At 36.8% G+C, this 16,941-nt stretch overlaps 1 protein-coding gene across 1 annotated transcript; it reads right to left on the bottom strand.

Annotated features, from left to right (window-relative positions):
• Positions 1–2,229: 2,229 nt before the first annotated feature.
• Positions 2,230–16,625, bottom strand: LOC140149920 (tether containing UBX domain for GLUT4-like). Its single transcript, XM_072171940.1, has 16 exons — positions 16,439–16,625; positions 14,324–14,379; positions 13,346–13,561; positions 12,775–12,859; positions 11,900–11,973; positions 11,067–11,460; positions 9,969–10,091; positions 9,465–9,524; positions 8,906–9,045; positions 7,836–7,917; positions 5,989–6,055; positions 5,283–5,345; positions 4,904–4,955; positions 4,167–4,218; positions 3,422–3,494; positions 2,230–2,440 (listed from the first exon to the last, which is right to left on the bottom strand). The coding sequence occupies exons 1-15, from the start codon at positions 16,517–16,519 to the stop codon at positions 3,468–3,470; spliced, it is 1,572 nt and encodes a 523-aa protein (XP_072028041.1). The 5' UTR covers positions 16,520–16,625; the 3' UTR covers positions 2,230–2,440; positions 3,422–3,467.
• Positions 16,626–16,941: the final 316 nt, after the last annotated feature.

Here is a 16,941-nt window from a genome sequence, read left to right on the forward strand (position 1 = left end):
AAGGGACATATCTGATAATAAAAGCTAACATTTTATGGCAAAGAAATACTAATCTGTATGGCAATGTTATAATATGACTTTAATGGCAAAATAAAAAAGGGTGAAATAGGCTATGTCTGGCTTCTATCAGTAAACATCGTAGGGTAAAACATTAAGAAACTTCAAGCTACTTATATTAAACAAGAACCTGAACATGCATTTTTACTTTCTTAGTGTTAAAAAAATGGCAAAATACTTGTTCGTTTTGCACGCGCTGAGTACTAAGACTCGTTTAGGGTGTGTTTCGAGAGCATGGTGTCCATCATGTAATGTAAGTGCCCCCCCTAGATACAGATATCCACTTGCTATTTTAGTTTCATAAATCTGCATCAATCCACGCATCAAAGAAATTGACATTCTGCATTAAATATCGCCTCAAATACACCTGTTTTGCAAACAAAACACAACGGCAAAGAGCAGTCACAAAACCAGAGTATAATTCCATCACATCAACATCATTTTTTTCTTGCTGTGTTGAAGATGATTATTGTCCTCTTTCTCATCTTTACTGGTTTCCTTGATAAATCTGTTACTTGTTAATACTTTTTAATGATGCTATTATATTGTAACAAGTACAAATTTGATTAGAGATTAATGACTGCACATCAGTTGTTTTAACTTGAGCCCCCCCAGCATATTCCTCAGTTTCAAAAGCAACAGTTTAGATTTTTCACAATACCAAAAAAATAAATGGTGCAAAGTCATTAACCTCATTCATAACCATCACTTTTCAATTTGTTTGATTCTATCTGTATAATATTATCAATTATCATAATTTTTTTAAACAAAATACAATTTTAACTTAACCTTTCATTTTCCCTTTTAAAAAATAGAATAGCTGACAGCACTAAGTCATGCGATGTACAAATACGGTAGATGCGTGCACGTAAATTGTTCATTTGTGAAGAATACGCACGCTGAGGTTACTAATGTTACGCAGAGGCAAATAAATAAATTTGATTGAATGCACAAGCATCGCATATATTCATGAGGTTATGAATGTCTTAAAATGAAAATAGCTTATCCCTCAAATCTATGCATTATCAACAATTCCACATGAAAAAAAGTGAAAGTCTGTGGATAACATATCATTTTCTGCAATTAGCACAGATCCTCCCAAGCCTAAATGTATTTTTCTCTAAATATCACAATGTTTTATAGTGTTTTTATGATGTTTTTATAGTGTTTTCTTTTATTTGTTTTTGTTATCCTGTGATGTACATTAAATTATATCAATTGTCCTGTACATTTCATAATTCCTTTCTACTGATTCATGTGCCAGGGTGACTGACTGATTCATGCTATGTCCATCTATTTGGTGTCAGCTACAAAGAACATTATCCTGGATTTGTCCCTGTGACTAATGATGCACTTTTACACATATAACTGAAGGATCTTTGATCTGTCCAACATTGAAATTTGTGGTCACTGCTATTTCATTATGCCATATCATTGGAGACTCCAGGGCAGGCTGACAGACAAGTAGACTTCTATTTCATTTTCATTTCTTTCCTGTAAAAGTGTAAAAAGAGAACAAATGGGTACCAATCAAAGAATTTAGATAAGGAACTCCTAAGCAGCTCCATGCTATACATGAACATCTGCCGTACGGTACTAGATTGTCATTATCAGAACATGAAGAGTGAACCTCCTGTTTTGTTTGCAAAGGTCAAAATCATGAATGCAGGAAAGGTTTGTGCAAATGATACATAATATTTTATCAATACACTCACAAAACAGGCAAATTTCAGCAGAAACACACAAACTAAAGCAATAATCATTGTCAGATGCATGGAGAAACAATCCGGAGATATACTATGTCACAGCCAAGCATTAATTGAGTAGGGTGACACATAACCCAATCTCAATTACGCACACATACCCTAAACAAGTATAATAGTAGAATTTTCTTATTAAACAGGTATATTACATGATCTTGGAATGAATGAATCTTGGAATCTAGCAATAGCAAGTATCAAATACATCACATAAATGACTCTGCAGCACAAAGACTTATATCCATTAAGATGTATGTATGATTGCCTGTGGCTGTGGTATGCATGAGTTCCCTCATGCATTCCAATACAGAGTATTCACTACACATGAGAAAACTCATCGATATCACAGCCATACAGCAAAATGGACATGGGACATACCTCTTTCTTATGCTGAGTCATGGCAAAATATATGCTTACCAACTTTAAACCATTTGGGGACTGTGCCAGATGTTGATGTAGTATTAGCTTGTCTCCTATTCCCTGTGTCCCTATCAGCAGGTACCTGTAATCCTGCTGATGAGGTACTTGCACCTGCTGTAGGTGCACTACTTGATGAAGCACCTGCTGTGTCAGTACTTGATACATGAGATGTGCTGCTGCTAGGATGGTGGGATGTTTGTACACTGAATGTAAAGAATATATAAATGTGATGATTAACATCAACAACATATTTACCTATTTAGTGCACCAGGTGCTTAAGTCAGTCACGGTGGGGGGGGTGGCTTATTAAAAGTATGAAATGAAAGTCAAAATTGGGAATTTAAACACATAAAAAATAAAAAATATATTGTATCTATACTATCTAAATAAAGTTAAAATGTGATACGATCTGCTCCATGGGGGCCAAAGGAGGCATTTTTAAAATTTGAGTTACAATAATTATTACCTTACACAAACATTAGGCTATCATATACTGAAAACACCAAAGGTCTAGCATACTTAGTTCTAAAGTTCTGTGAGGTCTATTTTCTTATGTCTTTAATTGGTTTTTTTTTAACCTTTATCTCAATTTCAAATTTGGACCAGATCATGTCACAAATCAAGCTAAACCAGAAGATTGAAATAGTAATTTTATTTAGATATTTGACAGAATTTAGTTGCACAGGTGAATTCTCGCTTCACAATCTGATGTGCCTCCAACGGTCCCTGGTCGAGGCCAAAATACGCAGTACATCATGGGAAAATGTCGACATCCAAAGCGCGCTTAATACAGGAACATACATCATTGTGGGTTTAAATGTCATTATAATGATGTTACATGCAAATGCACACTAAAACAACAATTTACAATTAAAGTAGATCCATTTTCTATCTATTGATTACAGGGAATCCTTGGTGGAGCGGTTTTCAACATATTTATTATCACACTGGCGTGAAAATTCAATAGCAGTCGACTCTGGAGTCAAAAATTTGACTGTCAAGAGCAACCGCTGGCGGCGCAAAGTATTGTGAAACACAAGAATTGAAGAGGGTGTTGTCCCTTGAAAAATGCTGCAGGGGGGAAATTGGAGAGGGGTAATTATGTGATACAGTAGTAGTACTATTTCCACTAATGTATCTCGTAAGTTTCATAAAATGAATTTGTAGTGATTTTCGGTACTTACTGTTTGGCTACCAGCTCATCTGCTTTCATCAATGTATCTACTTGATTCAAGGTGCTCTCTGATAAATAATGATCTACACAAAGATAAAAGAAATACAAATTATTTTGGGATGGCAAATCTTTGTATTCATAAGATACAACTTATTGGCAATTGTACAGTAAACATGTTTTTTTCTTGATAAAGCTTTACAAATGTGATTGATTTTTTTTATAATGTCAAGCATATACTATCTAGCCATTAACAGCTGATATTTGAGCCATAACACTGACCAAGCAACTTGAGCCAGGTCAAGCGACTTTGTGAAGGGGTCACCGTAAACAGCAGGTCGAGACATTATTACAGGATATGCAAGTGTTGTGGGGCATTACTCTAATGGGAACCGACTGTATCAAGGTCTTTATCATGGGTCATCTGATATGCCTTTTCCAGAAGAACTACACAGGAAGAAGGGATATGATTTTTATTTTGGTCCTACAGAGATTTTGAACCTGGACCCTCTTGCACCAAGAGCAAAAACCTTAACCAGTGTGCCATCATTACTGCATGTCATGCGACTCTCCTCAGATATTGCGTTATAAGTATGTTACATTGGTTTTGACAAATTTAAATTTATATGGTCTACAATTACCAAACCACATGAACCTGTGTTTTTATCAGGCAAATAAGGCAATAAGTTTGTTTTTATCTAGAAAGGTCCCTGTTTAAAAAGAGAATATTTTTCAAATAATCAACAGCTTGTACATACCATTCTGTGATGACGTTCCAAAGTGAATAACTGCTGCTGGACATAGTTTAGCCTAAAAGAAAAGAAAATGTAATCATGTTAATGATTCCTATTTGTAAGTCTTCCTTTTATTCCTTGATGTTGAATAAATTCAGATGATTATTTCGTTATCATAAGGCAGCTATTTCACTTTGATAATCTTTCTAAAATGGATGCAAAATAATCTTTCAAGCAAAATCTTATTTTTTCACTGAATATTTTGCCCATTTTATAGGGATCCTGCAATATGCTAGAAACTAGGAATATGCTGCAAGACTTTTTCAGAAGTCAACACCAAATAGCAATTACGATTACTATGATGACTACTTAGACTGATTTCAAAATCTGAATAAAAGCTCAAGTATTTCTCAGAGCCTAAAATGTACTAATAACCAAGGTATTGTCATAGATCAGATGATGCAAGTAACATATTATATGAATCTTTACAAGTCAATAGTCCAAAGAGTCATCGGACATTGAAATAAACCCTAATCCTTGCCCTAATCCTAAACTTCACCCTAACCTAACCTTTAACCTAAGTCCTAATCCTAAATCCTAACCCTAAGCATGAATTTGGCCATAATTCAAAAATACAGATTTGCAATTTTCTTCTCATTTTGTGGAAACAGGTTTCATTTTTGTTCAAAAATTAACAGCCACTTGAAATTAATAAGAAAGCCAAATGCATTGGTTTCAGTATGATAAACTTTCTTACTCACAGCATACAAGGTCTGTTTTGATCTTTCAGGACAGTCTTGGGTGGAGTTGTATCTGAAAAGGAAAGAAATATGATGTGTAAAATTTGATATTAAACAGTGTGAAAAAATGAAAACTTACTCAGGATAAATTGCACCTGTGCAGACTTTGCAAATGTGGACCTTTATCCCAATAAAAACACTTACATCCCACATGTGGACAGAACTCCCTCAAAATTTAGTTTTGGGTGTTATTTTTGAACAGTTTGACATAGAAATGTGGTTCTTTTGTTAAGTTTTGCTATGTCATTTGGACCTTCTTGGTTACATTTTAACATGTTTACCCTGAAAAGTGGATATTTTGGTCAAGGGGGCTATGTGCCTGATCCCATTGTATACTCACATAGATAAAACTTGTCTGATGAGTCTCCGAGATGTGACTTAACAAATTCACTTACTGCTTCAACTGTAAACAAAACAAAAGCATACAATCTTAGTGATGTCCAGCAAATCAAAACAAATCAAATCAAATCAAAACAAGTCTTTGACCTTTAACGCAAGAAATCCTTTGCAGATGAAACTACAGTGAAAATTCCAATTGAATAAACACAGCCTGACATATTGTGATGATTTTTTGCGTACACTGCTCGATGTACGCCAGCGTGTGCGACTGTGCGTGAGTGACGCGGACGTGAATCCAACCATGCCAACGCTCTTGTGATTGGTTAGTATTGTATCCAAGGTTGTGCGTTCGCATTGTAGTTTGGACTATAATGCGATCACGGTTGGATCGAATACAGCTGTTGAAAGCTGTGTTCATTCAATTGGAATTCTTAATGTAAGAATACCTCATCATTAATGCGCACATAGTTAATGACAATACTTCATCATCAATATGCACATTGTTACTGCACATTATTCGACTGGTCAAGAGTGTACAGTGATAATGTGTGCTTATAACATATCGTATAAAAGAGTCCACTTTGTTTGCACTTTTGAATCTAGAAACCATTTCTGTATTATGGCAGCTCTTGGAAAGAACATTGACATTGACAGAACAAACTGGTTTAAAAGTCTGGAAAATTTAACACTACATGTATGAGACTTACCTTTCTCCTGAGGTCTAAAGAATCCTTGTAGGATGAGCTTATCAGGGAAATGAATCCTAACTACCACCTGTAAATACAATCATAAATTTAGTTTATTTCAAATAACATTCTTTCTTTCTGTCTCTCTCCCCTCTCTCCAGTGCAGTAGCCAGCGGGCAGCTGCTGCCCCCTGAGAAGTCTTGCTCCCCCTCTTTCCCCCACCCCTATAGGAACAGATGTTGGCCACCCTGACATTTAAGATTTTAGGCCTTTTTGTACTTTTTAGCCATTTGATTTACCATTTTCATCAAAGTTTGCCCCCCTTGAAAGTTGCCTTCCCCCTTTGCCCATCCTCAGAAAAAGTGCTAGCTACACCACTGCCTCTCACTCTCACTTTCCTCTCTATGGAGTTTCTTTATTCAACTGGATACACACATTGCCTTACCATGGACTTTTTAAGTTTAAACAACAAAGTGAAAGTCACTATAACAGCTTTAACTGTGGAAGTTGTCATAATGCAGTTTATGTTATTTTTTTTATTTAGAAACACTGTCCAGGAACCGTGGACATCTAGTTTAACAGTTTCTGTGCGTCTACTAATTGTATGTACACAGATTTCTCATGTGTGCTAGTGTTCACAAAACCACAAACACACACCCACATAAATAACATAAAATATTATTTGTGATTAAATTCTTACCTTTGGATATCTTTGCATTTCCCTTAGTTCCCTTGCTTCTCTCATTGCCTTGGTTTCTAATCCTTGCTCTCCAATTCTTACCTTTGGATATCTTTGCATTTCCCTTAGTTCCCTTGCTTCTCTCATTGCCTTGGTTTCTAATCCTTGTTCTCCCATTCTTACCTTTGGATATCTTTGCATTTCCCTTAGTTCCCTTGCTTCTCTCATTGCCTTTGTTTCTAACCCTTGCTCTCCCCAGTGCTGTACGGTGCAAAAACTGATTGAGGAGCCAATGGCTCCTAACTTTATAAATTTAGGCGCCCAAATTTTGCTCCCAGGTAAAAATTCTGAGGTGCCAACGTAAACTGAACAGCCACATGTGTTGAATGTTCATAGCTGCTGTACTCTGATCTACATATTCCCATTGAATGCTACATACTTCATACGCAGCATGTACATTGTAGGCCTATATGTTTTCCAGGAAGTCCCCATTGAGACATGATGATAAAGGCATATTCATATACATTCGTACCGTACTCTTGAATGCTACATTACATACATGTTTTGTTTTTGGCGATTAAAAGCTTCAGCAGTTGGTCGCCATTGGCGCCAGGGATTGAATATTTGGTCGCCATCAGCAAAAATCTAGTCGCCAATGCGCCTAAAATGGTCGCACCGTACAGCACTGGCTCTCCCATTCTTACCTTTGGATATCTTTGCATTTCCCTTAGTTCCCTTGCTTCTCTCATTGCCTTGGTTTCTAATCCTTGTTCTCCCATTCTTACCTTTGGATATCTTTGCATTTCTCTTAGTTCCCTTGCTTCTCTCATGGCCTTGGTTTCTAATCCTTGCTCTTCCATTCTTACCTTTGGAAATATTTGCATTTCCCTTAGTTCCCTTGCTTCTCTCATTGCCTTGGTCTCTAATCCTTGCTCTCCCATTCTTACCTTTGGATATCTTTGCATTTCCCTTAGTTCCCTTGCTTCTCCCATTGCCTTGGTTCTAATCCTTGCTCTCCAATTCTTACCTTTGGATATCTTTGCATTTCCCTTAGTTCCCTTGCTTATCTCATTGCCTTGGTCTCTAATCCTTGCTCTCCCATTCTTACCTTTGGATATCTTTGCATTTCCCTTAGTTCCCTTGCTTCTCTCATTGCCTTGGTTTCTAATCCTTGTTCTCCCATTCTTACCTTTGGATATCTTTGCATTTCTCTTAGTTCCCTTGCTTCTCTCATTGCCTTGGTCTCTAATCCTTGTTCTCCCATTCTAGCACTGTCAATAAATTAATATCACATTATTTTGTAAACAATCGTTAATATTGGATGAAACAAGAAATTCCATTAAATATTCTTTTATGTATTTTGATATATAATTATAATACCGACACTACACTATTACAGACTTAATTCTGTTAGAAAAATGCACTGACAATTTCATGTTAGATGTCCATATTCCAAATGGAGTCACCCATTCAGTATTAAAAACCCATTTGAAAATCACACTCCCTGTGTGGGAGATTAAGACCATGTCTTCCCTATAGGGGTTGTATGGATTTCAACTAGAATAGCCCTATCTGATTCCATGGTTTGAGTTCAATTGCTCCTGTGGTTTGGAATCTAGAAGCAAAAAAGTGTAGCACAATGGCCCACAGAACAGGACAAGTAGTATACCACCATGGGAGATTACACTACCATGTTTTGGATCACTTATAATTTAATGGAAATATATGTGACCCGTTCTGATAAAACCAGGAACAAGTCGCATTTTTGACATTTCATGATTTGAATAAAAATGTAAGCACGGGACAATAAGCTTCAAAATGATACCAAAATTATAAACATAACATCAATACTTTTCAAGATATATAATTTGTAAATGATACCTTGGTATTTTTGCCAAACTGCTATCCTGAGAAATGGGCTCTACACAGGATTGAATAGGGATTATCATAGTTCAACTGTCACTTATTGATTAAATAAACCTCTTTTTAATAAGTACTTTCAAGGATTTGAAAGTCCACTCAGTCCCAAGGTCAAATACCATGAAATTAAAAATTCCAAAATTTGATTTTTTTTTATGGGAATGTTATCTTCAAAGGCCTATAACTCAAAAACATGCCTGGCGAATTGTACCGGGTTTTGTTGGGGCTGGTCACATATTATTACTGTGGTTATGTAAAAAATATGAGCTTTCTTCAACAACAATCACACATTAAATGACTTGCTACTTATATCTAACCCTCACCCAGCCATATACCAACCTTTGAGTTCTGAGATCACTATACATCTTCCTGACATCAGAGACAGTGACATCAAAGAATTCTTCAGGTACATCACCAACTTGAGCTTCTTCTGGTAGGCTAGCACTTGTATTGTACACAATGGGCAATCTATCACATGGCTACAGGAACGATTAAAATAAAATGATATAGAAAAATGAAGCTTATTCAATAATAATTTCAAAATTGCATCAAACTCCTGAAAAATCTCCTTGATCTTGATGTGTTACTGCACAAATCACCCCAATTGTGGCTGTTGACGTGCAGCCAGCTATATATTCAGATTACTGCACTTGGTAAAATAAAGAATGACATTATTTAAAATCATTTGCCCCAGTTTGCTTAAAATAGCTATTTTACAACAAAGATAATAATGTACAACAGTTTTTGACCTCTTCCTATAAAGACACAGAGGCATTCAGTTTAGGTTTGGAACCAATTAAAGCCAGAGGTTATCCTTTTGCTGCATCACATAATTACAACATTATACTTCTACAAGAGAAGCTGCTGTCCCTTACTCAGTGACTATTGCAACACTTACCTTAACTGTAGTTTGGTGTTGATCACTCTCCTTGGAACCAGACAGCGGCACTGATGGAAACTAATGAAATAGTAACAAGAATAATAGGGATTGAATTCAGAGAGGCATACAACAACTTTATTGGATGTTAATATCAAAACCATTTATTTTGTTCACATCAATGTCCACATCACAATTCATAATTATGGAGTGAATCAAGATTTAAACGTTGTAATTTTCAGTACTTTTTTGCTACTTTTGTATAATCATGAACTTTTATTAACTGTATGGAATGATCTGGTTCATCTCAAGGGCAAAAAGTTCCCTTTCATTTTGTGGTAAAAATAATGTTTTCACTATTTTTTCATTCTTACAGTTGACTGACATAACATTTTTGTTTTTAAATTTCAAACATTCATAAAGGTCTATTTACAGAGGATAGCCAAGATCAGTGTGCTAGGCACTGCTTTACAAAACGCCCCTCTGTACATATAAAAAAACAAAAATATCAATGAATCAACTTACTTTAAAGTTTGCAAATGGAGATGGCTGTGGTACAAATGATGATGATGACGATGATGCACCTCCTCCTCCTCCTCTATGCTGCATGATAGCCTGGGCCATGGCTGCACCCATTTCATTGGCAAGCTAGAGATATAATCATAGATCAATAGCATGTGACAAGGTCTCACATATGCATGATACCTATATCATTTAATCAAGATTCATTACTGAATATGTTTATCACAACTGGTACAAATTTCGAGGCCAGTAAGTTTTACTCTAGTACTAGAAATTTGGACTATTATAATCAAGATTCAGTTTCTATAAACCTTGCTTTTATTCAGCAACCATATATACTTTGATTAGCTCATAATCGGCGGGAATTATTAGGCTTTTACCACTATGCCGAAAAGTAGACCCACATTTAGAGTGATATAGTTGACCTGTCTGGTCTATATTGTGCAAGTTAAATAAAGTAGACAAAGTATAGGGCTTGAATTATAAATCTGTGATACTTCTAGCGAGATGTCACAAGAAAATTCTCGAAATAAAATATATTGATATTAATCCGCAATATGTTATAATGCCCGCCGATTACGAGCTGATCAAAGTATAGTTGAAAATTAGCAGTAGTTTCACACCCAATAGCACCTGTTATAGCTGCTATGTGGCCAATGATATGTTTTACATAATCCACTACAATTCACTTGCACTGTTGCACAGTTATCACCTATGATTTCATTCATACAGCAATTGTAACAACTGAATCCTGTTTAGCTCAAAAGGGATTCCGGAAATATACTAATTCCAGTGACTCACTTTTAACAAAAATTGAGTACCATTAGAAAAGATCAGTATTATTATTATGAGAGATTCACTTTTATGTACCCTGGAGATGTAAAAATAGCAACACAAATATTTTTTATATAGAGTTGAATTACACTTGCCATATATTCTGCAACATAAAAACTCACCCTATTTCCCAAAACTTCAAAATCATGAAAATTTATGTATGCATAAATATAACAGCATAATAGAGTAGTTATTCTTCATTGCTTGGATATTTTCACTACATGGGCTTGACTCAAATACATTGATACTCATTTTTAAAGGTCTCACCTGTTCTTGTTCCTTAGTGAGAGTTATCGGTGGATCACTTTCTTTTGGCCTTGCCCCCATCTCTTTGGCTTTTCCATCAGATGATGACAACCCCTCTGAAGAACTTGATACATCTACATCCATAGGTGTGACAGATGTTCCAGACTGATTAGAGCCTCCCCCTGATGTTTTAGTAGCAACAGATAGTTTACTCGAACTTGAATCTACATCCATCTGAGTATCTTTACCCTGTTGACTGACATTGTCTCCACCCTTATTAGCAGTGGACTTGTCCATATCACTGTGACTGCTTGATACAGTGGTAGGTTCCACTGTGACTGCAGAGGTAGGCACTGTTTTTGTTTCAGATGTTTGAGCAGGTATTGCTGATATGTCGGCTGCTCTGTGGATAAGTCTGAAGGGAAAGAAAGTAGGATGTTTCGATATTACAGTGTGCAGTACAACTCACATGGTTACTACATGTGGATGAATTCAATACATCAAATTTGTTTCCCCGAATACCGTATTGTTTGTATTTAACATGCCGGGGAGGGCGTTTTTTTAATTTTCAATAAAAAAGCTTCAAAATCGGCGGTGAGTGTTGGAAGAATCACTCAATTCCGGGTTCATTATGTATCTGATTATATGTATTATGATAAGACACATGCTGGAGGACATCATGTCTAAATATCTCAAAATGTTTTTTCCCTCCTGGAGATCATGGAATGTGACTTTAAAATTTATTTTGCATGACCATGAACTGCACACATATGCATAAGTAAGGTAGCAGTGCAGATTCTAGCAGTGCAGATTCTTGCCTGTATAGGGTAATGTACTCTTTCTGTAATACTGACCTTACAAGGGCCTTTCCTCCAACCAGTCCAAGTGAGTGTAGCGTTGTTGACTGTAAAGCCGCTTGACCAATAATCTGACAATAAAAGCATGTATTTTAGCACATTTTTAAGTTGACCATTTACAACAGGTTTACAGTTGGACACATATAAAACTGTCAATCTTCTGACAGGATTAAGTCTTGACTTCTTCAGGTTCAGGACAAAACAAGAAGCTGTCCTGACAAAAGCTTGACAGTTTTCCAGTTCTGCAAATCTTTACAACAGTGAGTCCAGGATATTCTCCAAGGATACAAGATCTATGCATTTGTCACCTTTGGTTTTTCATAATATTGTAAATATTACAGGTACAGAAAAGGTTCCTAATTACACCTTGACTAACCCAGTACTGGTCACCAAGTTTCTAGACCACATGCTGTCTAACAGATGAAGAACTGAGTGTCAGGTTATTACACATACATTGTTGTACATTCAGAGAATAACATTAAAATAAGAAGGAGCCGCGTATCAAGCGATGGATAAAGGAATCCATATGGATCAGGAGGAGAGGAATGAATAACACCATGAACTGAGACGAGGGCACCTACAACCTGAGCAATCTCTACAACCCTCTGCTACAAAGCGACTCAAGGACTGGCAACACTAGTTCACATAGTAGCAGAAATCCGACTGAACTAGATGGATGAATCGTCAGTTGGTGAGTTTTTACCATCACTTCACTAAATGTTTTGGTTTTGTAAAAACAATCTGATATTACAACCTGCTGCAATCAAATAAATTACATCTCTGCCCAACAGATTAAGTAGGAATATTGTGTGGACACAGGAATACAGGATACTATAGGCATAATATAATTACATTTTGATCAAATAACTCACTTCTTGTCTCAAATAAATGCACACTGGGTGTAGAAGCTCTCCATCCTCCCCTGGTCTGGCTGACATCAGTTGACCTTTGTGGACACTAATAAAAAGTACAAAAAGATGAGAACATGAGTGCAATGGTTTCAAATGTAATTTACTTTAGATAGACTTCATTTTAGTTATAGAATATAATGTCTGGTGTCTCACAGAATAACAAATCTGGTGTATCACACAGTGACAGATGTGAAAATGGGATGAACTACATAGTGACAGGTGTTGTTCACAAATTTTATCAAAAAATGAATATCAGAGAAAAAATTAGGTGAATTGCATTGGGCATAAATAACTTGCCATTATTGTTCAGCAATTCATGTGTCTATTAAAAGTAGTCCTTTGAAAGTTATTTCAAAATATTGAAATGTTGTAAAATCCTACTCTCACATTATGCAATAGATTACCAGTTCTATGTTGTGAGATAAGAATTTTTCATGAAATTTCAACATACACTATGGATCCACCTGATTGTTCATATCCATCAGTATGCGAAACATGTTCATCAAAACAATGATATAATTTGACAACCTACCTTGCTGGTTGGTCTTCCCAATGCCCCAATACATCCCATAGTGTAGATGATGGTGCAAAGCTATGCTGAAGTCTGTCCCCTGATGCAAGCTGTAAAGCCAACTGAGTGGGAGATTCCTTACGAACACTATCAGATTTGACAAGCTCCAATTTGGCATTGTTGGGAAGATTGGCATATCGAACTGGAAGCTGGGCATCAACAACAGATCGCTGATGTCTGTAATGAATATAATTGCAATATTAAGTAAAACCTGACTTTGGAAATCATGGAATACATTAATGCTTAATAGTATATTTTGGAACATGTAAACTGATTGGACTATACTAATAACCTAATAAGGTACCTTTTCAGAGTTTTCTACTTTCATGGTCTGGTTAAGTTTAGCACAGAGCTTGGGATGCATTACAACATCACAGGACTGTCAACTTTTTGGAATTGCTTGGCGTGAGACAGAGGCGTAACGGGATTTGCCGACTCCAATGTTCATTTTGTACCATGATTATTTGAGCCACGGGCTCGGAAATGTGAAAAGCGGGGGTAGGAGTAACAAATTATTCATGACGATGCGTGAGATTTTACTCATTTTTCAGCTTTTGCGTGAGATTTACAACCTAGGCGTGAGATTATACTACCTTGGCGTGAGACCGTGAGAAAGTGACCCAATGCGTGAGACTCACGGCCAATGCGTGAGAGTTGACAGCCCTGACATCATCATTAATAGGATTATACCATTAATCACTAGATGTCAAATACATTGCTGGCTCTATGCTGCAATGAAACAAACCCTGAAAAGGTAACATTCCAAGTAATTATCTTGATACAATATCAAATAATTTGCCAGATTCCTACCATTATATCCCCTATCATGTTATATACCAGGTGGGTGCTCTTAAAATCATACATTATGGCTTTAAATAACCTTTCTATATTTTCCTTATAATGTTAATCATGGTCATATACACTTATTGGCAAACTTACTTGAGATTGTGTTCTTTTGGATCAAATCCTTGCTTAGCACACACGGTTTCAATTATCTGTCAAAACAAAAGTTTTAAGAAAAGGTGAACTAGCTGGCCACAGGCTGGCCACTTGCTGAATACCCTACAGTTCATCCATATTCAGATTGTTGATGTTTTGGAACATGCATGTGAATGTGATACTGAAACGGACAAATGGCAAACATGAAACAATCTGATAAAGACAAAATCGGATATCAAAATGAAGAAAGAACAGCCCTCAAATTAACCCATGGCACCCATGGCATTTTGCCGTGGGTGCCCATCCCCACTGCCGTAATGCCTTCAAAATATGTTCTTTACCCAAGGCAGTCACTTGACGTGCCCTCTAATAAAGTTGCCGTCGGTGCCCCAGCCCTGCCCCTTCATAAAATCATGATCTACCGGTATCTATGTTTGTGTGTGAAAATTGCCATGGTGCCCTTCTCAAATTTTCAACTTTGCCATGATGCCCTCTTGAAATATTACAAACTGCTGCGCTGCCTTGCCTTTTCAGTGAAAATTATCAACTTGCCCTAAAAAAGTTGCTGTGCCCCTTCAGATCCTTAATTCGAGGGCTGAGAAAGAATATAAGTATGTTCATTCTTTTATTACTTCGGTTCCATTTTTTTCTTTTCACAAGACAAGGGACAAGTTGTCAAATTCAGTATGTCATGGTACAGAGTTAGCAATAGACACTAGTGGATAGCAAATGAATCTTTCAGTTAGAGTGAGTTATTTACATATTTTATTGATATATTGCAATCGGTCTATTACAAAATTGCTGACCATTTGGTGGTGCAGAACAAAACTGACTGACTGGAATACCCTGACAGCATATAGCACCATCACTTAACACAGCTTCATGAAATAAGAACTCGCACACTCTCACATTTGATCTAGACCTAATTAGTTCTATTAAAGTTGGCAATTGTAGGACTGTAATTAGTTGAAGCTGCCAACTTAACAGGTATCCAGATCCAGAATATTTTTTACACATAAAATCACTGAAATGAAAGTGACCTCCGATGGAATAAACAGACTGACCATGCCAAAACAAAGGCCTTCCGGGTTCTAAACTTCCTGAGGAGGAACTTCTATGACACCTCATCCTCCATCAAAGAAAGACTGTTCAGTACTCTTGTCCGTCCACATGTCGACTATGCCACCGCCGCCTGGGATCCTTATACATCCAAGAACATCAAAAATGTTTCAAAGTTTCAAAATGCTGGGGCGAGATATATGTTACTAACACCTATGGCAAGGGCACCAGTGTTACAGCTTTGAAAAATTCATTGAACTGGCCACTCCTTCAAGACAGACGCCGTAAAGGGAGGCTGACCTGTTTCTACAAGATCCTCAATGCCACGGACAGATGGACATCGACCACAATAACTACATCACCCCTAAAATAAGCCGTTCCAGAAGAGGTCACAACAACCAATTCCAAATACACCAGACCAGGACTGACGCATACTCAAACTCATTTTTTCAAAGAACCGTCAAGGATTGGAACTCTCTCTCACCTACTACAATCATCCAACCATCCATAGCTACTTTCAAGAATTCCCTGACAGATGACTGTGCTCGACCACGCCTTAAAAATTAGTCCACTCTCACCACAGCTCCAGTTTAAACTCCACAGGAGTATTTCGGAGGTTTTCTCATCCAAGATCCAAGAAAGGCTTTGAAGTTGAACTTAAGGCAGGCTGTCCCCTACCCCCTATAAATCTCCTCAATATAAATATTGCAGTAAGCTTATTATATGTTATAAAAAATATAATAGTTAGGAGCAGTGCAATAATTATGGGCATGGGGGTAAGTTGGTAACATTTCAAACATTTGGCATCCCAAAATTGCTACCCCCCCCTCTTTTGCACCTCCCCACCAGACCTGCCAACAAAATTTAGCTTGTCCACCCTTTTGGTGGTGTTGATTGAATTCCGAAAAATCCCCCAAGGTCATGGCTCATAATTATTGCACACTCACAGCCCCTTAATCATTGTACCGTATCATGATTTATATTTTAAGCAATGATTAATTTATTTTAAGCTTTCTTAGATAGTAAGCTTAAAATAACTATTTTTTCAATACGAACCTGTAAAATTCGTGTATTGGCATTCACTTTGACGTTCTGACGTCGTCCATTGGGACACAAAACATTCACTGTCGATGTCATTATTTACTGCTTATTTGTATTACTAATGTTTGACTAAAACGGTAAATTCGTGGTTAATAATAATAGATAGACACAGATGACTGAGCGAAAATGACTGAGCAATGCTCGGCTGCCGAATTTTGCACTATGAAGAACTAGTGTCTAGCGCCCTCTTTTGCTCTGGGTTTTCGTTTGGGTAATTCCCGTGATGATCCAAACAAATCGAGTAAATAAAGTTAAGGAAACTATATTTAAATAAGAGTCAAATAAAGAAAGGAACATTTTCATTTGTGTGAGTGCTCAAAACACAGTGAACAATTAATTGAAAGCTATTATAGCAATATCGTAGTGGCCTATACATGCCACACTTGCCAGCAGTGCTGTGACGGTCACCCGCAGAGCAGATGAGCCTAGAAAAACTCGGGAGAAATACATCTTCTCTG

Source organism: Amphiura filiformis, chromosome 1 (assembly GCF_039555335.1).
Source record: "Amphiura filiformis chromosome 1, Afil_fr2py, whole genome shotgun sequence".
Classification (NCBI taxonomy): Eukaryota; Metazoa; Echinodermata; class Ophiuroidea; order Amphilepidida; family Amphiuridae; genus Amphiura; species Amphiura filiformis.

Bases quoted from the DNA above. Each gene is read 5' to 3' on its own strand.
- LOC140149920 (XM_072171940.1), bottom strand. From the start codon at position 16,519: ATGACATCGACAGTGAATGTTTTGTGTCCCAATGGACGACGTCAGAAC. The intron at 14,380-16,438 runs GTTCGTATTGAA...TTGTTTTGACAG, and splicing joins CCAATACACGAATTTTACAG to ATAATTGAAACCGTGTGTGC. The intron at 13,562-14,323 runs GTAAGTTTGCCA...TATTCATTACAG, and splicing joins CCAAAAGAACACAATCTCAA to ACATCAGCGATCTGTTGTTG.